A 25958-nucleotide genomic window follows, 5' to 3' on the forward strand; every position below is an offset into this window, starting at 1 on the left:
GCTCAGAGTGTTGACACCAGTCCCTAGCTTTCCAACCTGAATTTAATATAGTTAACCAAACTGGTTTTCTTTCCATCTTCCTGTACACCAGAAAAACTGAATAGGGATGAGCCAGTTCTGCTGCTGCTTTTTCTCCTTTTTCTATCCTTTCCAATCACAGCAAGTATGCCTCGGAGCCAGGATAGGGCAAGTGTTTGTATATTAAAAATCACTGACGCAGGAAAGCTAGTCGAAGTGGGAGATTCAGAAGAGGAAAGGTCCACTTCTGAATTATGTCTTCACTTCACATAGTGACACAGAAAGAGACAGAGACACACACACACACACACACACACAAACTAATCTGCAACCTCGTCAGCACTGCCTGAAATGTTAATTAATGATACCAATCAGCTGGACATACGCATGAAACCTTTTGAAAAGAACACGTTTCAAACGTCACTGGCAACAGCAGAAAAAATGTTGCATCTGCACAAAACACAGGCTGCTTGAACAGAGATACTGAGTCTGCAACATTGTCAGAGAGAGGTCACAAGACCACAAATTGTTTAGTGTCTCAGGACTTGCCACAGGAACCGATGCCCTCTTTCACCAAAACCCCCCGCAGAGTCAGACGTACAGCACAGAAACAGATCCTTCAGTCCAACTCGTCCATGCCAACCAGATATCCTAACCTAATCTAGTCCCACCTGCCAGCATTTTTCCCATATCTCTCTAAACCTTTCCTATTCATATACCCATCCAAACGCCTCTTAAATGTTGCAATTGTACCAGCCTCCACCATTTCCTCTGGCAGCTCATTCCATACACGTACCACCCTCTGCTTGAAAAAACTGCTGTTTAGTCCCTTCTATATCTTTCCCCTCTCACCCTAAACCCATGCCCCTCTAGTTCTGGATTCCCCCACCCCGGGAAAAGATTTGTCTATTTACCCTATCCATGCCCCTCATGATTTTATAAACCTCGATAAGGTCATCCCTCAGCATCCAATGCACCAGAGAAAATAGACAACCTGGCAAACTTCCCGTAGCTCAAATCCCCCCCAACCCTTTCAAGTTTCACAACATCTTTCCGATAAGAGGGAGGCCAGAACTGCATGCAATATTCCAAATGTGGCCTAACTAATGTCCTGTACAGATGCAACATGACCTCCCAACTCCTATACTCAATGCTCTGACCAATAAAGGAAAGCATACCAAATACCTCCTTCACTATCCCATTTACCTGCAATTCCACTTTCAAGGGACAATGAACCTGCAATCTAAGGTTCCTTTGTTCAGCAACACTCCCCAGGACCTTCCCATTAAGTGTATAAGTCCTGCTCTGATTTGCCTTTCCAAAATGCAGCACCTCACATTTATCTAAAAATTAAACTCCATCTGATATTTGAGGCCTCATCACTAAAAATTAAGTGTTGTTAAAGGACAAGTCTAAACCTACACTACCGCCTCCAGGTAAAGAGAGTTCAACCAGCCATAACTAACCCAAGGATTAAACTCCAATGCCATCAGCTTGTGTAGTGTGTGGCTTCGGCTGCAGACCAGCATTTGGAACAATGTATGAATAAGTCTTCTTTAGCCAAATTACAATGCAGAGTTTTATATTTCTTTTGCAGGTTTAAAAGGTTACCAAAGAACTTTTCCACAGGATAATTGCCCATTGTAAACCTTTTATTCATTATTGCATTGTTGCTGGAGTGCTTTTATTTGCAATTAATTGCTTTAGTATTAGTTAATCTAAGGAACTGGGTTGATTTGTTTCTGATATGTTTAGATTGTATGCAGCCCAGTATCTACAATGTCACCACTCGTGCAATTCAAATTTTGTTGTGGCCAGTGGAGGAGTGGAACAAGGAATCAGTTCACCCTTCTCATGGAGTTGTAACATTAGCAAGCTCTAAATCTTGTACAAAAACCTAAACTTGTTGCAGCTCCTGGTTTGAGAAGAGGCACAGGACAGAGTAGCTGGACTCCTCAACATGACTGAACGTGGTAGAATTCATTAAATTTTTAATGCTCAGAGTGGGTCACTATGGCACAAAGCTAGAGTTATATTTTAAAAAAATAATCAGGATTGTCGTTAAAGATTGGATCATACCCCTGGTTCTGACATAATTAGTTTTCTGACAACGCTAAGAACTGACAGAGATAAGAGCATTTAGAGACCAAATCGTATGGTTGATCAGCTTCCAATCTAGATTCTAAAGATTAACTTTCTTGACAACCAATTAAACTTAAAACTACATCCAATCTAGACAAAATATTTGCTTCGATATATAATGCTGTGGAACGTATGTGTAAGTAAATGCAAGTACATTGCAAAGCTACACATTGCAAGAATGGGACCTCCCACACAGAAAAATTTCTAACTGCTCATCTGTAACAGAGTTAAACTTGCCAAAATGACAATCATACCAAATCATAATCACCTCTTTGGAAGTTCCAGTTTTTTTTTATTTTTGTGCTCAAGCCCTAGGGTGAGACTTGAACTTGTAGCCTTGTGACTCAGGTGGTGAGTGTGCAAGAAATTGAGTCAGATCTGACACTATATACACATAAAAAAAAGACTGAAGTCAAAATATTATCTGGGCCACCCAACCTGTTCTAAAAACCCGCAGTGTCTTGTGCAAGACAATCTAGACACTTCCTATCAGGAACAGTGTCATCTCCTGGGAGAAGGCAGGACATTGAACATAATCTCAGTCACCTAGAAGAGGGATGCAAAAACCCAGTAAAATTCCTCTTCAAACCGCTCACGTGAATAATCTGCTGGAGTCAACTCATTCTGGGTTTGATTAACATCAGGTGGTATCTACCTTTTGTTGTCCTGCTTTTGAATAATACATTTAGCTGAACACGCTGTAACATTAATAACAGTGCTTCAGAAATCTCAGTGTAAATAGATCAGTACTCAGGCTTTTTTCAAAAATCTAAGACTCATATCAATACTACAATAACAATCACATGGCTATCCTCTGTTCTGAAGAGCCAGCGACCCAAAATGTTGACGGTTTCTCCAAAGCTTCTGACTTGCCAAATAATTTCTGCAATATTTGAAATAAAGTTTTTAATTATATGTCTGAGATTTGTTTTCAGATTTTTTTTCCAGAATGTGTGAATATGGATGCTTAGTAGCACCAAAACTACATTTAAATATCCAACAATGAAACATATTAACAGACAGACTCCTGTATCTCTTTATACCCACGCTGTCAAAATAGGAGAAGGAATTTGCAATGTCCCTCATATAGAATTGTGCAGCTTACTGGCTAGAGAGAAACTTGGCTACCTCAAGCTGTTCATACAGTTAAAGCCAGTTGGAGAACCAGCTAGAACTAATCCTCATTCATGTAACTTTATTCATAAAAATATTTTTATTTACATAGTCACTGAAGCCGTTTGGTTCCATGCAGCAGCAAATGAAGAAAGAAAGAAACAAACAGCAAACAAGCCCAAGGCATTTCTTATTTGTTCAAGACTATATTTACGTACATACTAGGAGGGTCTGATAACTGTATGGACCGCCATTTAAACTTCAGCAGGAAGGCCTCAGACTGATCTTTCTCCACTAGTGCCCCTTCACATTTTTTTAATTTCAAAAATATACTTTATTTATAAAATAATTCGATGGTCTGTACAGTTGGTCATGCCATACATATGTCAACATTTACATACAGAGATCAGAATTTATCATTTGTATATACAGGTCTGTACATTTCTCAATCATATGTCCATATATTTAGCCGAGGCGTCAGCAGAGCCCAAATGACTGGGTGGGCCCTCTGTTCTTCTTTAGGCAGGCAGATGTTACACAGTGGTCTTTCCCCACCGTGTTTTGGCAGCAGCTGCCCAAAGCTTCAGTGCGTCCCTCAACACGTAGTCCTGGACCTTGGAATGTGCCAGGCTGCAACGCTCAGTTGGGATCAACTCCTTCAGCTGGAAGATCAACAGGTTTCGGACCGCCTAGAGAGTGTCCTTCACAGAGTTGATGATCCTCCAGGCACAGTTGATGTTCGTCTCTGTGTGTGTCCCGGGGAACAGGCCGTAGAGCAGAGAGTCGCGTGTCACTGTACTGCTCGGGACGAACCTTGACAAACACCACTGCATTCCTCTCCAGACTTCTGCGTGGACACATTCCAGAAGGAGGTGTGTGACAGTCTCTTTCCCCCCTTCCCCCCCCCAACTCCTCCACAGCCACTTCGAGGGCAGCGTGCGGTGCGGCTGAAAGTCTGGGCGTGCATAAAGGATCTCACAGGCAGAGCCCTTCTCACCACCAGCCAAGCCATGTCTTGGTGCTTGTTGGAAAGTTCTGGCGATGAGGCATTCTGCCCATAAACCCACACACACACTTCCAGTTCAGTTCACTGGTCACTAATCAGGGACACAAATCGTCATGTCTTACCCTGAAGGAACACACTCAAAGTCACAGCTTTAGTTTTAACAAAGATTAAGAAAGTTTTCATTAAAACTGCTGTTGGGTGCACTTCAAATTAGTTTCTTTTCCGAGTACTGTACATTATCCACCATTAACCCATTTCCCGACAGGAGCCCTGGTTGATTACCTCTCCGGACCAATGACACTATCCCAAACAGCATGTACAAACCTTCCTCTCTAATCCAATCACCTCACCAACTAATAACACAATAAACAAATTGACTATGGGTGCAGCATGTTGTACTAGCAGGAAGGACACAGCGCATGTCTCCTGAAAGCTTGGATTTAGAAAGTCCTAACATATCCTCATCCATCAACGCTGTAACATTCGCTGAGTATTCAAATAAATAGTGGGCACAAACGGCCTTTGACAAACTGCTCAGCTCCCTGGGCCTCGCAGGGGTGCCGTTACAATCAGCGCCTGTTAGCTCAGTCTAAATGGGCCTTTACAAATGTCCTCAAATGTGTTGACTTTACACCAACTCATGGTGTAAAAATAAAGGAGGAACATGTCTCCGCAACAGATCTGAGGGCCACTCCCAGCTCTTGTAGAGTGCCAGATACACACCTAAACTCTCCCTGCCCGGGAGGATACAGAGCACATGTACGGACATCACTTTCTCTTGGGGACAGCGACACGAAAGAGAGATAGAGAGAGACAGACATTGAAGTCTGGATATTTGCAGTAGTGAGGGTTTGAGGAGCGCAGTATCTCCCAGCAACACACTTGTGAACTGGATTGCATTGCCCAGTGACATTAGCTTGATAAAAACAAACCAACACAGCCGTTATAATCTAAACTAAACACTCACTTTCTAAGCCAAACAAACATATGAGCTGCACAATGCTAATCTGATGGCTAGTTACGAATACGCTCCGAGAGTTTTCGACTATTCAATATCACCAACCCTACTCTGACAGAACATTAAGAATTCCCTAATCTTTCTAATCAGATTGCAACAATGTAACCGAGAATCTAGAAACTCAGGAGCTGCTGGAAATAAACGGGCAATAGGGCTCCAGTTTCCCCCCACCCCACCGCCCCTCACTCTCCGAAAACAGCCTCAAGGCAGGGATCAGTATATAATTACTACAGATCTCACGTTTCGCAATAGCCTTCGACTGGAAAGGGCTTGGTCTTGTTTAATAACAAAAGATGCTGCTGTCAGACTGTAACAGGTGATCTTTTCCTGGGAATATTGATTAGGTGTCAGCTTGACTCAGTTGACAACACTCAGCTCACTCTGAGATTACTGAAGAAATAGGAAGCAGGAGGCAGTTCAGTCTCTTAAGCTTACCCTGCCCTTCAATGAGATCATTGGCTGATCTTCAACACTATTGTCCTAAACCCTTTAATGTTTAAAAACTATAGAATTTAATAGATTTCTATATCAAATATACTCAGTGGCCGAGTCTCCAGAGTTGTCTAGGGTAGAGAATTCCAAAGATTCATCACCTTCAAAGAAGGCATTCCTCCTCAGCTCAATCTGAAATGGTCTATCCCTAATTCTGAGACAGACCCTTGGTCCTAGGTACCCCAAGCCACAGGGGCGTGAGAAACAAGGTTAATGCCTTGCTCTCGAACGGTTACATTAGACCCTAAAGTCTGCTCCTGGATTAAATCAATCACAGGATACGGATGCTGCTGGATAAGCCAGCATTTGTCCCTCATCCTTAATTGCCCTGGGAAAGATGGCAGTGAATTGCTGCTTTGATCGCTACAGTCCATGGGGTGGGAGACTCAGTGCTGTTGGGGAAAAAGCTTTCCTGGATTTTGACCAAATGCACTGCAGGAACGGTGATATGTTTCCAAGTTGAGGCAGGATTGGTGGGGTTTTTAAACCAAAAGGTGTGTTACATCGCTGGAGACAACATTTCTGAAGAGATTCTAAACATTCAGTCAGGCTGCAGATAGAAGTTCACAAACTGTGCATTGAGAATTTTCAATGCATCGCACGAAAGTTGTGAACCCCAAAGCATCCAAGGGATGAAATCCCATAACTAGAAAGTACTTGCTGAACAATTCCATTTGCACTCATCAATTGCAACAAATTGAAAATCAGTTGAGTTTATAATGTGGCTCATTTACGCATGCTAGAAGTGACAAGTTTGTATCCAAGCAGCTTGGAAGCCTATCACTCCCTGGTGCTTTCTCCATGGTAACACCTTGGCCAGTTAGGATTGATCTACCAAATAATCAGCACTCTCTCCTCAAGTATAAGAAGAGTTGAGATTATTCGAAATTTAGCATTGGCAGGTTTATCCCTATAAGTGCAAGGGGAAAATCTTTGACAACATGTCTGTCTGTTCTTCTGTATACAAAAGAATGTCTCCCTCAGTTCCTCTTTCATTTGGACCCTTTCTGCAAAGTTAGAGATTGGTCTGTCACAACTGCAGGATATACCCTCTAGCCAGACAGTTGAAGCACCCTCTGTGGTATCATGACTACAAATGCCACAGGTAGCTGCCCACATCAAACAATTAGGATCATCACAACACTCAGCAACTTAAACAATACACAACCATTAAAATGCCTTCTTTCTCAAATGTTTCTGCATTTTCTATAAGCCAAGTGAGGCAGTGTGGCAGGAAGTTAAGTATTGGAGTGGGTGTGACTGTGTTAGCACTAGAGCAAGTCAGTAAGCTAAGCACCAAAGCAATATTGAAACCAGCAGTACCCCACACATGCCCATGAGTGGAGAAGGCACTGAGCTCCCATTCCAGGTGCACAATAGATCAGTTCCAATTTTCTATACCAGTGAAAGGCAGTGGATACAATATTCGAAAATATCTTGGGATAGTCATTGGCAGTGAGTGAGAGGGAAGGAGAGATACCAAGCATAGTGCTAATTATTGCATATTATGAAAAGTGGGATATTCAAATCTTTGTATCTATTATGGTAAACATGAACTGCCGAAATACCAATAACTCCATGGAGGGGACCATAGCCACTGAGAGACATAATGCCACTCAAAGTTCTCACTGACGGTGACAAGGCCACTTTAATTATTAAGTTCAGTAACATTTGCTGTTGAGGGGTTACGACGCACTTGTTAAATTATTAAATGGACAACAGGTTCTATGCATGAAATAATGCTCATGTATAGCAGTGCTTAGGGAATCCAAGCAGCTGGACACCTGCCCAGTGCTTGGCCCTGTCCTGATGCCAGCAGATGCTGCCAGTCTGCATTCAGACTCCGTCACTTACTAGAGTTACTGTTTCATCATTCCCCAAAATCTCAAAGTGTTTGAATTACCTTCACATCTGTATTTCATAGACCTAAAGTATGTGAAATAAAGACATAATTCCATATGACCATATTGATATCTTAAATATGCAACTGCTTATGTAACCTTCCTGCTTGAAATTGAAACAGAACTTACAATAGGAGCCTCGAGACTGCAACCTGATCCATGGACAGGAGTCCGTGTTGTAGACAGATAGTCTCCCTGCTACAAGACTCCTGGCAAAGAGTGAACAAATTGGGCTTCCGCATTTCTCCAGCCAAGCCTCAAAAAAAACAATCCTCAGATTTATGGAAAAGACTGGAATTAGGGAGAGAGGTTAACAATTAGGGGTCGCCCATTTAAAACCAATGCAGGAAGAAATGCTTTAACCTCTCAAGACAGACTGGAGATGTCGGTCAGCACTGACGATTCGAGTCCACAATCAGACCAGCTATGGTCTTACCTGAATTTCAGAATAGGATTGAGGGGTTGAATGGCTTACTCCTGCTCCTAATTCATTGATTCACCCATTTTATTTTAATAAAGTAACTCAAAAATGTGATGTGATAAGCTCTGCAGCAAGAGAGTGAATCCTCCCCAAATAACATTGATTATGCTGCATCTCACCAAGTCTGGCTACTAGTCATGATCAAATATTCTGAATGATACCAGTGACTCAGGTTCTTTTGAAAGCACCTTCTCAACCTGTGAACTTTACTGTCGAAACAGGACAATAGCAGCAGACCATCGAAACACCGCAACCTCTGAGTTCTCACCCCCCCACCCCCCACTCTCCTGATGCTTCCTGGAACATCCACCTTAATGGCACTGTGGCTATATCTGCACCATGCAGACAGCAGTGGTTCAAGATAGCAGCTCACTACCCGCAACTTTCAAGGGTCAGACAGGCAACAAATGCAAACTTAGCTGGCAACATTCACTTCACAGGAACATAAAAAAACTTCTTTTGTTGAGATGGATACGAATCAAACCACAACACAAAGCGATAGTATCACAATGCATTCATACCCTGGACCACAGCCTGCATAGGTTCAGTAAAGGGACAGTAAACAGTACGTAACACTGTAGCCCCAGCACCGGAGTAAGAAGCCACAGGTCATGGGGTGAGACCAAGTTACTCAAAACACATGTTTTAAAAAACAGAAGTTACATTTGGGCCCCATGAGCTTCAACTTTATCAACAGTAACTTACATTTACTGAGCAGCTTTAACACAGTAAGATGTACAGAGGTGCCAGGCAGGAGAGTTGTATAGCAAGATTAGATACACAGTCAGGTACCTGAAGATAGCGGCAGGGTGGTAAACTCACTGGAATGAGTGTTAAAAGCTAGCCATAGCTAGTGACCATGAAACAATCATTGATTGTGTTCACAAGTCCTTCAGAGAGGGGAATCTGTTGTGGTTACAGTCTGGCCTACTTGTCATAGAGATGTACAGCATGGAAACAGACCCTTCGGTCCAACCCGCCCATGCCAACCAGATATCCCAACTCAATCTAGTCCCACCTGCCAGCACCCGGCCCATATCCCTCCAAACCCTTCCTATTCATATACCCATCCAAATGCCTCTTAAATGTTGCAATTGTACCAGCCTCCACCACTTCCTCTGGCAGTTCATTCCTTACACGTACCACCCTCTGTGTGAAAAAGTTGCCCTTTAGGTCTCATATCTTTCCCCTCACACCCTAAACCTATGCCCTCTAGTTCTGGACTCCCCCACCCCATGGAAAAGACTTGTCTATTTATCCTATCTATGCCCCTCAATTTTGTAAACCTCTAGAAGGTCACCCCTCAGCCTCCGACGCTCCAGGGAAAAATAGCCCCAGCCTGTTCAGCCTCTCCCTGTAGCTCAGATCCTCCAACCCTGGCAACATCCTTGTAAATCTTTTTCTGAACCCTTTCAAGTTTCACAACATCTTTCCAACAGGAAGGAGACCAGAATTGCACACAATATTCCAACAGTGGCCTAACCAATGTCCTGTACAGCCGCAACATGACCTCCCAACTCCTGTACTCAATACTCTGACCAATAAAGGAAAGCATATCAAACTCCTTATTCACTATCCGATCTACCTGCGACTCCACTTTCAAGGGGACTCTTAACTACCCTCTGAAGTCACTTCATGAAGTAGCCTGGCTTCTACAATGCAAAAGCCAGGAGTGTGATGGAATGCTCCCTACTTGCCTGAAAGTGTGCCACTCCACCACCAGAAGTAGCTTGACATTATGCAGGACAAGGCAAAAGTGGGTATTGCAGATGCTGGAGATCAGACTCAAGATTAGAGTGGTGCTGGAAAAGCACAGCAGGTCAGGCAGCATCGAGGACAAAGCAGCCCACCTGATTAGCAACACATCCACAAGTATTTACTCTCTCCATTACCAATGCTCAATAGCAGCAGTGTACACCATCTATAAGTCACATGGCAAAAATTCACATGCTCCTTGGACAGCACCTTCCAAACCCACAACATCTCCCACTTGGAAAGAGAAGGGCTGCAGATATATGAGAACACCATCACCAACAAGTTCCCCTCCAAGCTACCCCCATTCAAACTTGGAAACATATTGCTGTTCCTTCTTTGCTGGATCAAAATCCCTCCCTAACAACATGGGTGACTGTCAGCGTGGAGTTTGCACATTCCCCTTGTACCTGCGTGGGTTTCCTCCCACAGTCCAAAGACACCCAAGTCAGGGGAATTGGCAATGCTAAATTGCCCATAGTGTTAGGTGAATTAGTCAGAGGGAAATGGGTCTGGGTGGGTTACTCTTCAGAGGGTTGGTGTGGACTGCTTGGGCCAAAGGGCTTGTTTCCACACTTGTAGGGAATCTAATCTAAACTCACTATCTCACGACCAAAGATAATTACGTATTGGCAATAAATGGTGAATCAACCAGAGCTGCCCACATTCCAAGCCTATATGGGGGGGGAAGAACCATAGCGTCACAACGTTCTGACAGCACAACTCCTTGCGCCAATCTGCTACAGTATGGCCAATATTTATTACCCGTTCTTAACTGCTCATGAACTGATTAGGGTCATTGCAGAGAAACCAAACGCCAAAGTATTGCTGATGCTGGAAATCTGAAATAAAAAAATACAGGAGAAACTCAGCGATGTGTCGGTCTCGGAATTCTAACCGTTAACTTTGTTCCTTTCTGTTTACAGATGCTTTCAGATACTGTTTTCATTTCAGATATCGGACAAACCCACGTTAATTTGGCTTTTATTTTCTCCGAGACAACCTAGCCAGTTCAAGGGCAGCTAGGAATAAGTAACAAATGTTGGCTTTAAAGTAACACTCCACATTCCACGAACGGATGGAGAGGACGTCAGTGCTGCATTTCAACTGAGGAATTCAACAGAGAGAGAAACACACACACACGCAGACCCTAGCTGAGGTAACAGGAGAGAGATACCCATTTCTCACGGTGGCACTTACCCTGTGCATTCTTGCCACACAGGAGGTGCAGATAAGGTTGGCAGATGCCCCAGAACTCCGGGTCGTTGTTGACAGTTTGCTCGATCGCTTCCAGGGTGATTTTCGAGCTGGCCTCCCCGTTCTGGAGGATCCGCAGCAGCAGCTCCTTCAGCAGACTCTCCATGGCAGCTGTCAGATAGATAGCGGCGTGCTGGTGGATCCGCGGGGCCAGTCCGCTCTCCACCATCCACCTGAAGAAGCTACCGACCGACAGGGTGAGGCCACACCTGGCCGACTTGCCCTGGCCGAAGCCGCGGCAACTGCTCATGTTGTACAGAGAGAGGGCGGACAGTCCGGCCTCCACGCAGCCCCGGGCCAGCGGCCAGGACAGCACCGCCCGCAGGGCGCTCTGCACCTCGGCCCGGCCGCACCGGGCGTACCGCAGGCTCAGCCGCTGCGCTTCCCTCGACACCCGCAGGAGCGGCCGGCTGATCAGCCAGGAGAGGCGGCGCAGCGAGTCCCGCGGACACTCGGCCAGCGGCTGCTGCTGTACCGAGCCCAGCACCGCCTGCAGCTGCGGCAGAACCCAGGGCAGCTCCTCGGGCTCGGGCAGCCGACACTCCAGCATGTCGGCCTCCTCGGCCAGAGTCCCGCTCACCGAGCCGCAGCTACTACTGCCAGCGCCCCCGCCGCCGGTGCCCACACCGCGGGGTTCCGCTCCATGAGTGGCCGGGGAACAGCACAGTGACAGGCTGGTGGAAGAAGAGCGTACCGAGTCTGCAGCGCCCCCGTAACCAGAGTCCCGGCTCGCGTCCTCCAGTGTCCGGCCCCAAGGTTTAACCCGCCCGCCCATCTCTACGCTGCATATTCCAACAGAGTAGCGGCTAAACGCCAGTTATACTGCCTCCAGTGCTGCCCGCCCCCTCCTGTCCCCTTAACAGAGTCAGAGTCACCGCCCCCGTCTCCCCCAGGCTCCAGCTGATCACCAGCAATCCCGCCCTCTATGCAAATCATCAACCGCCCTCTGATTGGCTGCTTAACCGCACCTCGCCCACTCGCGCACGGTGCCCGCCCATTTAGGCAAACTTTTCTGCGCCCGCCACCTTCTGATTGGTAGATGCATCGTGGGGTACGCCCCCATCGCTCCGCCCCACATGCAAATCAACGGCCACACCCGTTTCCTGATTGGTTGACACCCACCAGCCAATGAGAGCGTCCTTGGGGTTACCCGGCCCCAAACAGCTGGAAAGTTGTGGAAGGGAAAAGAGCCGATTAACCTGGATCCTCCAGTTCATGTTGTACGGGGGAGGGGGGGAGGGGGAGAAGACCTGAGATGTTTTTCATCAACCTGTGCCGAGATGTTATGACACACCAGTTTTACAGATGCACCATAGAAAGCATTCTATTTGGGTGGATTATGGGCTGGTACTGCCACTATCTCTGCACAGGACTGTAAGAAACTACAGAGTCAACAGTGTGGTGCTGGAACAGCACAGCAGGTCAGGCAGCATCCAAGGAACAGGAGAATTGATGTTTCAGGCATAAGCCCTTCATCAGGAATGAGGCTTGTGAGTTATGCCACCTACAAACGGACCCCACCACCAGAATTATAGTCTCGTCCCCATCTGCATTCTGTAAAGAACACTCTCGTCAGGCCCACACCCCCCCATCATCACACCCTCCCCTCCTGGTACCTTCCCCTGCCACTGCAAGAATTGCAAAACCTGCAAACACAGGTTCAATCTCCCTCCTCACCTTCGTCCAAGGCCCCAAAGGAGCTTCCACATCCATCGTAGATTTACCATGCACTTCCACGCATATCATTTACTGTATCCATTGCTCCTGATGCAGTCTCCTCTACACTGGGGAGATAGGACACCTACTTGCAGAAAGCTTCAGAGAACATCTCCGGGACACACGCACGAAGCAACTCCACCATCCCGTGGCTAAACACTTTAACTCCCCTCCCACTCTGCCAGGACATGCAGGTACTGGGCCTCCTCCATCACCAAACCCTAACCGCCCGACACACTTGGAGGAAGAATGCCTCATCCTCCGCCTTGGGACTCTCTGACCACACGGGACTAATGTGGATTTCAACAGTTTCATCATTTCCCCTCCCCCCACCTTATCCCATATCCAAACTTCTAACTCGCCGCTGCCGCCATGACTTGTCAAACCTGTCCACCTTCCCTCCTCTCTGACCTTTTTTTTAGATTAGATTACATTACACCGACCCGTTGAAACGCAACCCACCCATACCCTGACATTTACCCCTTACCTAACACTACAGGCAATTTAGCATGGCCAATTCACCTGACCTGCACATCTTTGGACTGTGGGAGGAAACCGGAGCACCCGGAGGAAACCCACGCAGACACGGGGAGAACATGCAAACACCACACAGTCAGTCGCCTGAGGCGGGAATTGAACCCGGGTCTCTGGCACTGTGAGGCAGCAGTGCTAACCACTGTGCCACCGTGCCGCCCATACCCCATTACCTATCACCATTACCCCACCTTGATGTTCTTTTGCACCCTCAGCTACTTTCTCCCCAGCTCCACCCCATTCCCATTTATCTCTCTACCCTCCTTGACTCACAAGCCTCATTCCTGATGAAGGGCTTATGCCCGAAACATTGATTCTCCTGCACCTTGGATGCTGCCTAATCTGCTGTGCTTTTCCAGCATCCACACTCTCAACTCTGATCTCCAATATCTGCAATCCTCACTTTCTCCTCCCTGTAAGAAACTACAGACAGTTGTTGTGCACACTAGACTATCACAGAAGCCAACCTCCGATCCATGGACTCCATTACAGCTCTTGCTGCCATGAAAAGGCTGCCAATATCATCAATGTTAAAAATCCAATTTTCATAATCCACATATATTTGTTTCTGACATGACACAAATACTCATGACAAAATTTCACATTTTATGATGTTTACTGTAACAAACCAATGAAATGTAACATTGACGAAACATTACCTTAGTGTAAGTAATAGACTGAACTACAGAAGACTTATCCCCTCTTTAACTTCTTCAAAGTCCTATGTTGGGATTATACATTGTAGAACAAACTCCATACACCTGTAGTCTTAACTTTGGCATCCAATTCCTCTTAAAATGTGCAGGATCATTGCCCACCAAGATGAATTTCCAATGTCCTCTTAAACCAAGTGTTCCTCGCTCAACCCTTTTCAGTATAATTGAATGGACTCTACATTGTAATGTTTGGTCTGTTGATTCCATGGTGTCTTACATTCCACAATCCTTGTTTCCTTCAACATGAGTTCTGTCCTCACCAGTTCTTCACTTGGGGATTAACCCAAAGCCCAAATGTTTCCATTTGCTTGGCATAGCAACCCTAATGTGAGTTCTCTTTTTACCAACTCCTTTGATCTGACTGACTCAGATGACTGTGAGTCTGCAGCAGTAGGGCCTGCTACCTTCTCCTTTGTGCTTGAACATTAAAGTTTAGAACTGACAATTGGCAGATGGCTGTGCAGAGTTTCTTATAACTTCATACCAGCCCCCATTCTGGATCATTCCATTTTACTTTAAATTGAAAACATGCATTATTTAAAAAGCCATATATTTACTTCCCCGTGATGCACATTCTTCATTGTGATGTGAATCAACTAACTCAGGGTGACATGCAAGAAGATCTTCGGTGTTGTAATTTGTAACATACTCTTCATCCCCACCATTACTCCCTGATACACTCCAATATCCTGTATGTGCAAATGTAATCACTCAGAAAATGTTTCAGTTTTATTTGTATTTTAGCTTAGTTTTTGGATTACAGAATAGTTACAGCACAAAAGAAGGCCATTTGGACTACCAAGTGCATGCCAGCACTCTGCAAGAAGAACTTAATTAGTTACATTTTTCCATTTTAGGCTGTAGCCTGTAAAGGTTACCTCTGTGGTTGCTTACCCAATTTTTATTTGAAAGACAGTGACTGAGCTCATTCATTCACCACAGTGTTGGGCTGTGTCCAGATTAAAACCACTCACTGCACCAGAGGTTGTTCTTCATGTCACCATTGAGATTTTTTGCTATTCATCTTATATTAGTATTCTACACTTCTTGACTCTCCCATCAAGGACATTTTCTACCAATCTATGTTTTTGAACATCCAACAAATCTCACGTTAATCTTCTCTTCTCTGAGGACAACAGTTGAAGCTTCTCCAATTTCTGCATGTAACTGATGTTCCTCATCCCTGCTCCCATTCCAATAAATCTTTCCAATACTGCCTTTAATACCTTAATGAAATATGATGTCCAGAATTGGAAAGAAAATGGCCTGGATCTTGCAGTTCTAATAGCAATGAGCACTGAGACATTTATAATTTTTGAAGTCTGTAATGTATGCTCTTACCCAAATATTGCAATTTGCCTCGGGTACTGCATGTTCCTATTTGTTCCTGATAGTGTGTAAATTTGGACTGATTTACCTACATTCATCTGAATATTTGCATTGATTTATTTAAAGAACAAAGAAGAAAGAAAGTTTACAGCCCAGGAACAGGCCCTTTGGCCCTCCAAGCCGAAGCCAATCCAAATCTACTGTCTAAATCTGCCAACTAATTCCTAAACATCTGTATCCCTCTGCTCCCCACCTTCTCATGCATCTGTCCAGACGCATCTTAAATGAATCGACCATGCCTGCCTCTACCACCTCTACTGGCAACGCGTTCCAAACATCCACCACCCTCCGTATAAAGTACTTGCCACGTGTATCCTCCTTAAACTTTCCACCTCTCACCTTGAAAGCGTGACCTCTTGTTATTGAATCCTTCACCCTGGGAAAAAGCTTGTCTCTATCCACCCTGTCTATACCCTTCATGATTTTGTAAACCTCAATCAGGTCCCCCCTCAATCTCCTTTTTTTTATGAAAACAATCCTAACTTACCCGACCTCTCTTCATAGCTAGCACCTTCCATACCAGGCAACATCCTTGTAAACCTCCTCTGCACCCTCTCCAAAGCATCCACATCCTTTTGGTAATGTGACAACCAGAACTGTACACAGTATTCTAAATGCGGCCGAACCAATGTCTTGTACAATTTTAACATGACTTGCCAGCTCTTATACTCAACACGCCATCCAATGAAGGCAAGCATTCTATATGTCTTCTTGACCACTCTATCTACCTGTGCAGCAACCTTCAGGGTACAATGGACCTGCACTCCCAGATCTCACTGCCCATCAACTAATCCCAAGGCTCTTCTGTTCATTGTATAATTCACTCTAGATGCCTAAATGCATCACCTCACATTTGTCTGGATTGAAAACCATCTGCCACTTTTCCGCCCAACTCTCCAGTCTATCTACATCCTCCTGCATGCTCTGACAGTCCCTTATGCTTTCTGGTACTCCACCAATCTTTGTGTCATCTGCAAACTTGCTGATCAAACCAACAGTGCCCTCTTCCAGATCATTTATGTATATTACAAACAACAACGGCCCCAGTACTGACCCTGTGGAACACCACTGGTCACCTTTCTCCATTTTGAGAAACTCCCTTCAACTACTATTCTCTGTCTCCAGTTCTTTACCCACCTAGCTAGAACACCCTGCACACCACGTGACTTCACTTTCTCCATTAGTCTACAATGGGGAACTTTATCAAATGCCTTACTAAAGTCCATGTATATGACATCAACAGCCCTTCCTTCATCTAACAACTTGGTCACTTCCTCGAAGAACTCTATTAAGTTGGTAAGGCACGATCTCCCCCGCACAAAACCATGTTGCCTATCACGGATAAGCTCATTCTTTTCTAAATATAAATAGATCCTATCCCTCAGTACCCTCTCTTGCAACTTTACCACCACCGATGTCAGGCTCACTGGTTTGTAGTTACCCAGAATATCCCTACTACCCTTCTTATACAGGGGGACAACATGAGCAACTCTCCAGTCCTCCACCTGTATTTAAGGATGTCACAAAGATATCTGTCAGGGCCTCAGCTATTTCCTCTCTCACCTCATTCAGGAACCTGGGATAGATACCATCCGGTCCTTGGGATTTGTCCACCTTAATAACCTCTAGCCTACCCAACGCATCTTCCCTACTTATGTCAACATGATCCAGACTAATCAAACTTCTATCTCTAATCCCAACATTCATCATGTTCCTCTCCTCAGTGAACACTGATGCAAAGTAATCATTCAGAATCTCACTCATTCGCTCAGGTTCAACACACAGCCTTCCTTCATTATCCTTTAGTGGACCAATCCTTTCTGTAGTTTCCCGCTTGCTTCGTATATTAGAATGAAATGCTTTGGGATTCTCCTTAATTCTGTTATTTCATGGCCCCTTTTAGCCTATTTGATTCCTTGTTTAAGACTTGCCCGACTCTTCCAATATTCCTCCAGGGCCTGTTCTGTCCTTAGCTGTCTAGACCTTATGTACGCTTCCCTTTTCCTCTTGGCTAATTGTACAATTTCTCCTGTCATCCACGGTTCACGAATCTTGCCCTTCCTATCCTTTGCCTTCAATGGGACAGGCTTACTCTGCACTATCTTTAACCTATCTTTGAAAACCTCCCACATATTAAATTGGACTTCCCTTCAAATAGCTGTGTCCAATCCAAGCTCCTGCTTAATTTTGATATAATTGGCCTTGGCCCAGTTTAGTACTTTTCCCTTAGGACCACTCTCTTCTTTATCTACGAGTATTCTAAAACTTACAGAATTGTGGTCACTGTTCCCAAAGAAATCCCCAACTGCAACTTCCACCACCTGTCCTGACTCGTTCCCCAGTACCAGGTCCAATATGGCCCCTTCCCTCGTCGGACTATTGACATACTGCTCTCCTGGGTGCTTCTTACAAATTCTACTCCATCCAGATCTCTGACGCTGAGTGTATCCCAGTCAATGTTGGGAAAGTTAAAATCTCCCATCACCACTACCCTATTGCCTCTACATCTTTCCATAATCTGTTTACCTATTTATTCTTCTACCTCACGCTCACTGTTGGGAGGCCTGTAATACAGTCCCGACAATGTAACTGCACCCTTCTTATTTCTCAGCTCCACCCATAATGCCTCACTTCCCTCCCTGTCCTGTCTGAAGCATCTATATTCTGGAACATTCAGTTGCCAATCATCATGCCTTTCCTTCAACCTGTGATTGCAATAACGTCATATTCCCAGGCATCAATCCAAGCCCTAAGTTCATCTGCCTTACACGTTATACTCCTTGCATTAAAGTAGATGCATTTCAGGCCACCAGTTCTTTTGCGCTCATCTGTTCTCTGCCTACTTTTCCCTTTATTAATGCTATTTTCATAATTCTTACAGTCTCCAGTCTCCACCTCGCTGCCTACTTGTTTTCTCTTCTGGTACCCAGTCCCCTGCCACATTAGTTTAAAACCTCCCCAGCAGCAGTAGCAAAAACTCCCCCAAGGACATTGGTTCCAGTCTGGTTTAGATGTAGACCGTCCATTTTGTAATAGTCCCACCTTCCCTAGAACCGGTCCCAATGTCCAACAAATCTGAACCCCTCCCTCCTACACCATCTCTCAAGCCACGTGTTCATCCTGCCTATTTTTTCATTTCTATGCTGGCTAGCATGTGGCACTGGTAGTAATCCTGAGATCACTACCTTTGTGGTCCACCTCTTTAACTTCTCTCCTAGCTCCACGAATTCATCTTTCAGGACCTCATCTCATTTTTTACTTATATCGTTGCTGCCAATATGCACCAAGACAACTGGCTGTTCACCCTCCCCTTTTAGAATGCTCTGCAGCTGATGGGTGACATCCCTGAGCTGAGCACCTGGGAGGCAACATACCATCCGGGAGTCCCATTTATGGCCACAGAACCGCCTGTCTACTCCCCCTTACAATAGAATCCCCTATGACTATGGCTTCTAGGTTAGGACAGACCAGCAAAAAACATCACTCACAGTTGCTTTAAAATCACCTAAAAGCCTAAGAAAATGTATGGTACTGAATGAAGGGTTAAATCATATTTATTTACAAAATATAAGTAAATTTAACATGTTACATTGAAACAATATGGTTAATGCACTGACAGAGGGTCATCATCATCACCACCTTTATGTGCAATTGTAGTTGCAGAAGTGGATGGCTGTGGTTGATTAGTGTGATGCTGGAAAAGCACTACAGGTCAAGCAGCATCCGAGGAGCAGGAATATCGATGTTTCGGGCAAAAGCCCTTCATCAGGACTAGGCTGTGGTTGATTGTCTTCTGACTGTTTCTTGGGGGTTGGTTTATAAAAGATATCCAACTTATGCTGCTTCGCTGTTTTTCTTCTGTCTTGAAGGAGCTGTTCATAGGGTGCCAGATGATACCTTATTGAGCAAATTGCTACTCAGCTGCGTTCTGTGTTATACTGGTTGTCCTCAAAGAGCTGCACCTGCCTCTTAATTTCCCTCAGACAGAAGACAAAAGAGAAATGGTGTTGCATCCTGGATTTCATCTTTTTCATCTTCAGCTACCACTTGCCCTCAGCGACAAGCTGTTGTAGATCAGCTGTGGAGAGGACTTCACAGTGGGACTCAAGCAACGCTCCGATATCCTCACTTTCCACTTCTTCAAAGCCAACCTGCTTTGCAAGGGCAACACAATGCTCTTTGATCTTTGGGAGCTTCTCTGATGGTTCATATCCTTTAACAAGTTGGACTACGAGAGGAAATGCCAGCGTATGCTCCTCATCTGCACAGCCAAGTTCACAAAATCAATTGCACATTATGGGAGGCATATCAGTTCTTAAAACCAGCAAACCACCCAATGCTAGCACTAAAGCTAGGCACAGGATTTTGAGCTTTTTTTTTAGATATCCATAAGTGAATAAGGTTTTCTCTTTCATGGTGAGAAAGGTTGTCCCAGATCACTTTTTTTGTTTGATCTTCTTTCCAAATACTTAGAAACCTCTCCATCTCCTCAAGTTCCTTTGGCCATGACCCCACAGATTTGCTAGCACTCAGATGTATTCCAGCAAAACAGCTTTCTTTAACCGTTTCAGCATTGCTGCTAGTGGTGCGTGAGTAGATTCCCACATTTCTGGTAAGCATGCTTAATCACATGTTCTCTCCTTATGCTCAAAATGCTTTGTGACACTTAGCTTCTCTCCCAGTGTTTTAGCCTTTCTTTTGCATTCACCACCCGCACTTGTATCACCAGGACACTTCTTGCTAATATTCTTGTCATCATCCTTTTTTTTGCCAAAAATGCAGGGGCATGTTCTTGGAGTAGATTGCGTGATACGCAGGTACAAGAACAAATCAGAAAGGCAAATGGTTTGTATGAGAGCAATGCAGTCCTGCAGGAATCATACCGTGCTGATGCAGGAATTATACAAGAATATACTTGTCTCAGATGGAGAGCAATGAATATTCATCAGGATAATTTCATCATTGTTTCATCAGTATAATTTTTGAGATGAAGCTGTTCAAAGTATAGTACCACACCTCTCATATGTTTGGATGGCAGCTGACATCGGCGCATGTACAGAATAACACAAAGACTTCACAGACATTGGCTCATGCACAGAACACCGCAGAGACTTCACTGACATCGGCGCACGTACAGACAGAGACTTCACTGACATTGGCTCATGTACAGAACACCGCAGAGACTTCACTGACATCGGCGCATTTATAAAACAGCACGGAGACTTCACTAACATTGGTGCATGCATAGAACAGCGTGGGACTTCAATGACATCGGTGCATGCGCAGAAAGGTACAGAAACTGCGTTGACATCGGCACATGTACAAAACACCGCAGAGACTTCACTGACATTGGCGCATGCACGGAACGGAACAGAGATTTCACTGACATCGGCGCTTGTACAGAACGGTGCAGACACTTCACTGATATTGGCGCAGGCACAGAGACTTCACACTGATATCGTCGCATGTACAGAACATTGCAGAGACTCCTTGACATCGGCGCAAGCACAGAACGGTACAGAAATTTCACTGACATTGGTGCATGTACAAAACACCGCAGAGACTTCACTCACAACGGTGCATGTACAGAACAGTGCAGAGATTTCACTGACATTGGCGTACTTACAGAACAGCGCAGAGACTTCACTGACATCAGAGCATGTACAGAACAGCACAGAGACTTCACTGACATCGGCGCATGTACAGAACACTGCAGAGACTTCACTGACATCGGCTCATGCACGGAATGGCACTGAGACATCACTGACATTAGCGCATGCACTGAACGGTGCAGACATCACTGACATCGGCACATGCACAGAGTCCTCACTGACATCGGCGCATGCACAGAGTCCTCACTGACATCGACGCATGCACAGAATACCGCAGAGACTTCATTGACAGTGGTGCATGTACAGAATAGCACAGAGACATAGCTAACATCAGCGCATGCACACAACGGTGCAGAGGCTTCACTGACATCGGCGCATGTACAGAACGCCGCAGAAACTTCAGTGCCCCATCGGTGAATGCACAGAATGGCACAGAGACTTCACTGACATCGGTGCATGCACAGAACAGCGTGGGACTTCAATGACTTTGGCGCACATACAGAAAGGTACAGAAACAGCACTGACATCAGCGCATGTACAAAACACCGCAGAGACTTCACACACAATGGTGCAGGTACAGAATGGTGCAGAGACTTCAATGACATTGGTGCATGTACAGAACACTGCAGAGACTTCACTGACATCGGCTCATGCACGGAATGGCACTAAGACATCACTGACATTAGCGCATGCACTGTACGGTGCAGACGTCACTGACATCGGCACATGCACAGAGTCCTCACTGACATCGGCACATGCACAGAATACCGCAGAGACTTCATTGGCAGTGGTGCATGTACAGAACAGCACAGAGACGTCGCTAACATCAGCGCATGCACACAATGGTGCAGAGGCTTCACTGACATTGGCACTTGCACAGGATGGGCACAGACACTTCACTGCCATCGGCGCAAGTACAGAACACCGCGGAGACTTCAGTGCCATCGGTTTATGCACAGAATGGCGCAGAGACTTCACTGACATCGGAGCATTTACAGAACAGCAAAGAGATTTCACTGACATTGCTGTATGCACAGTACAGCGTGGGACTTCAATGGGACTTTAATAACTTGACGCATGTACAGAAAGGCACAGAAACTGCACTGACATCAGCGCATGTACAAAACACGGCAGAGACTTCACTCACAATGGTGCATGTATAGAACGGTGCTGAGATTTCACTGACATTGGCGCATGTACAGAACACCGCAGAGACTTCACTGACATCGGTTTATGCACAGAACAGCACAGAGACTTCACTGACATCGGCGCATGTACAGAAGGAAACAGAGACTTCATTGACATTGGCGCATGTACAGAACACTGCAGGGACTTCAGTGCCATTGGTTAATGCACAGAACGGCACTGAGACTTCACTGACATTGGCGCATGCACAGAACAGCGTGGGACTTCAATGGGACTTCAATGACTTTGGCGCATATACAGAAAGGTACAGAAACAGCACTGACATCAGCACATGTACAGAACACCGCAGAGACTTCACTCACAATGGTGCATGTACAGAACACCGCAGAGACTTCACTGACATGGCGCACGCACAGAACGATACAGAAACTTCACTGACATCGATGCATGTACAAAACACCGCAGAGACTTCACTGACATCGGCGCATTTATAAAACAGCACGGAGACTTCACTGACATTGGTGCATGCATAGAACAGCGTGGGACTTCAATGACATCGGCGCACGCGCAGAACGATACAGAAACTGCGCTGACATTGGTGCATGTACAAAACACCGCAGAGACTTCACTGACATCAGCGCATGCACAGAACGGTGCAGACTTTCAGACATTGGCACACGTACAAAACACCACAGAGATTTCACTGACATCGGCGCATGCACGGAACGGAACAGAGATTTCACTGACATCGGCGCTTGTACAGAACGGTGCAGACACTTCACTGATATTGGCGCAGGCACAGAGACTTCACACTGATATCGTCACATGTACAGAACATTGCAGAGACTGCTTGACATCGGCGCATGCACAGAACGGTACAGAAATTTCACTGACATTGGTGCATGTACAAAACACCGCAGAGACTTCACTCACAACGGTGCATATACAGAACAGTGCAGAGATTTCACTGACATCGGCGCTTGCACAGAACGATGCAGAGACTTAACTGACATTGGCGTACTTACAGAACAGCGCAGAGACTTCACTGATATCAACGCATGTACAGAACAGCACAGAGACTTCACTGACATTGGCCCATGTACAGAACACTGCAGAGACTTCAATGACATCGGCTCATGCACGGAATGGCACTGAGACATCACTGACATTAGCGCATGCACTGAACGGTGCAGACATCACTGACATCGGCACATGCACAGAGTCCTCACTGACATCGGCGCATGCACAGAGTCCTCACTGACATCGACGCATGCACAGAATACCGCAGAGACTTCATTGACAGTGGCGCATGTACAGAACAGCACAGAGACGTAGCTAACATCAGCGCATGCACACAACGGTGCAGAGGCTTCACTGACATCAGCGCATGTACAGAACGCCGCAGAAACTTCAGTGCCCCATCGGTGAATGCACAGAATGGCACAGAGACTTCACTGACATCGGTGCATGCACAGAACAGCATGGGACTTCAATGACTTTGGCGCACATATAGAAAGGTACAGAAACAGCACTGACATCAGCGCATGTACAAAACACCGCAGAGACTTCACACACAATGGTGCAGGTACAGAATGGTGCAGAGACTTCAATGACATTGGTGCATGTACAGAACACTGCAGAGACTTCACTGACATCGGAGCATTTACAGAACAGCAAAGAGATTTCACTGACATTGCTGCATGCACAGTACAGCGTGGGACTTCAATGACTTTGGCGCACATACAGAAAGGTACAGAAACTGCACTGACATCAGCACATGTACAAAACACCGCAGAGACCTCACTCACAATGGTGCATGTATAGAACAGTGCTGAGACTTCACTGACATTGGCGCATGTACAGAAGGCCACAGAGACTTCACTGACATTGTCGCATGTACAGAACAGCACAGAGACTTCAGTGCCATCACCGCTTGCACCGAACGGCACAGAGTCTTCACTGACATCGGCGCATGTACGGAACGGTACAGAGACATCAGTGCACGTACCGGACACCGCAGAGACTTCACTGACACCGGCGCATGTACAGAGTCCTCACTGACATCGGCGCATGCACAGAATACCGCAGAGACTTCATTGACAGTGGTGCATGTACAGAACAGCACAGGATGTCGCTAACATCGGCGCATGCACACAACGGTGCAGAGGCTTCACTGACATCGGCGCATGTGCAGAACACTGCAGAAACTTCAGTGCCATTGGTTTATGCACAGAACAACACAGAGACTTCACTGACATTGGCGCATGTACAGAATATCACAGACACTTCACTGACATTGCTGCATGCACAGAACAGCGTGGGACTTCAATGGGACTTCAATGACTTTGGCGCACATACAGAAAGGTACAGAAACTGCACTGACATCAGCGCATGTACAAAACACCGCAGAGACTTCACTCACAATGGTGCATGTATAGAACGGTGCTGAGATTTCAATGACATTGGCGCATGTACAGAACATTGCAGAGACTTCAGTGCCATCAGTTTATGCACAGAACAGCACAGAGACTTCACTGACATCGGCGCATGTACAGAACACTGCAGGGACTTCAGTGCCATCGGTTAATGCACAGAACGGTGCAGAGACTTCACTGCCGTCAACGCAAGTACTGAACATCGCAGAGGCCTCACTGACATTGGCGCATGTACAGAATGGCACAGAGACTTCAATGACTTCGGCACATGTACAGAAGGTACAGAAACTGCACTGACATCAGCACATGTACAAAACACTGCAGAGACTTCACTCACAACGGCGCATGTACAGAACACCGCAAAGACTTCAGTGCCATCGGTTTATGCACAAACGACGCAGAGGCTTCACTGACTTCACCGCATGGCACAGAGACTTCACTGACATCGGCGCATGTACAGAACAGCACAGAGACTTCACTGACATCGGTGCATGTACAGAGTGGCACAGACACATCACTGACATCGGCGCATGCACAGAACACGACAGAGACTTCACTCAAAATGGCGCATGTACAGAACGGTGCAGAGACTTCACTGACATCAGCGCATGTACAAAACACCGCAGAGACTTCACTCACAACGGTGCATGTACAGAACGGTGCTGAGAATTCACTGATAATTGCGCATGCACAGATACACGCAGAGACTTCACTGACATTGGTGCATATACAGAACAGCACAGAGACTTCACTGACATCGGCGCAATTACAGAACACTGCAGAGACTTCAGTGCCATCGGTTTATGCACAGAACTGCGCAGAGACTTCAGTGCCACTGGTTCATACACAGAAGGGCACAGAGACTTCACTGACATCGGCATACGTACAGAACACCGCAGAGACTTCACTGACATTGGTGTATGCACAGAACAGTGTGGGACTTCAATGGGATTTCAATGACATCGGCACATGTGCAGAATGGCACAGAGACTTCACTGACTTCGGTGCATGTGCAGAATAGCGTGGGACTTCAATGAGACTTCAATGACTTCGGCGCACGTACAAAAAGGCACAGAAACTACACTGACATCAGCACATGTACAAAACACGGCAGAGACTTCACTCACAACGGTGCATGTACAGAACGGTGCTGAGATTTCACCGACATTTGCGCATACACAGATACACGCAGAGACTTCACTGACATTGGCACATGTACAGAATAGCATA

General features: G+C 45.7%; 1 protein-coding gene across 1 annotated transcript in view; it reads right to left on the reverse strand.

The window, feature by feature from the left end:
- The window catches only part of btbd11b (BTB (POZ) domain containing 11b), a 134068-nt gene extending 122038 nt beyond the window's left edge, over positions 1 to 12030 (reverse strand). Inside the window, exon 1 of the mRNA XM_072551784.1 lies at positions 11124 to 12030. Coding sequence (XP_072407885.1) covers positions 11124 to 11955 — 832 coding nt within the window. The 5' untranslated portion in view covers positions 11956 to 12030. The remainder of the gene's footprint in view (positions 1 to 11123) is intronic.
- Positions 12031 to 25958: the final 13928 nt, after the last annotated feature.

The sequence above is a fragment of the Chiloscyllium punctatum genome, chromosome 32, assembly GCF_047496795.1.
Source record: "Chiloscyllium punctatum isolate Juve2018m chromosome 32, sChiPun1.3, whole genome shotgun sequence".
Lineage (NCBI taxonomy): Eukaryota > Metazoa > Chordata > Chondrichthyes > Orectolobiformes > Hemiscylliidae > Chiloscyllium > Chiloscyllium punctatum.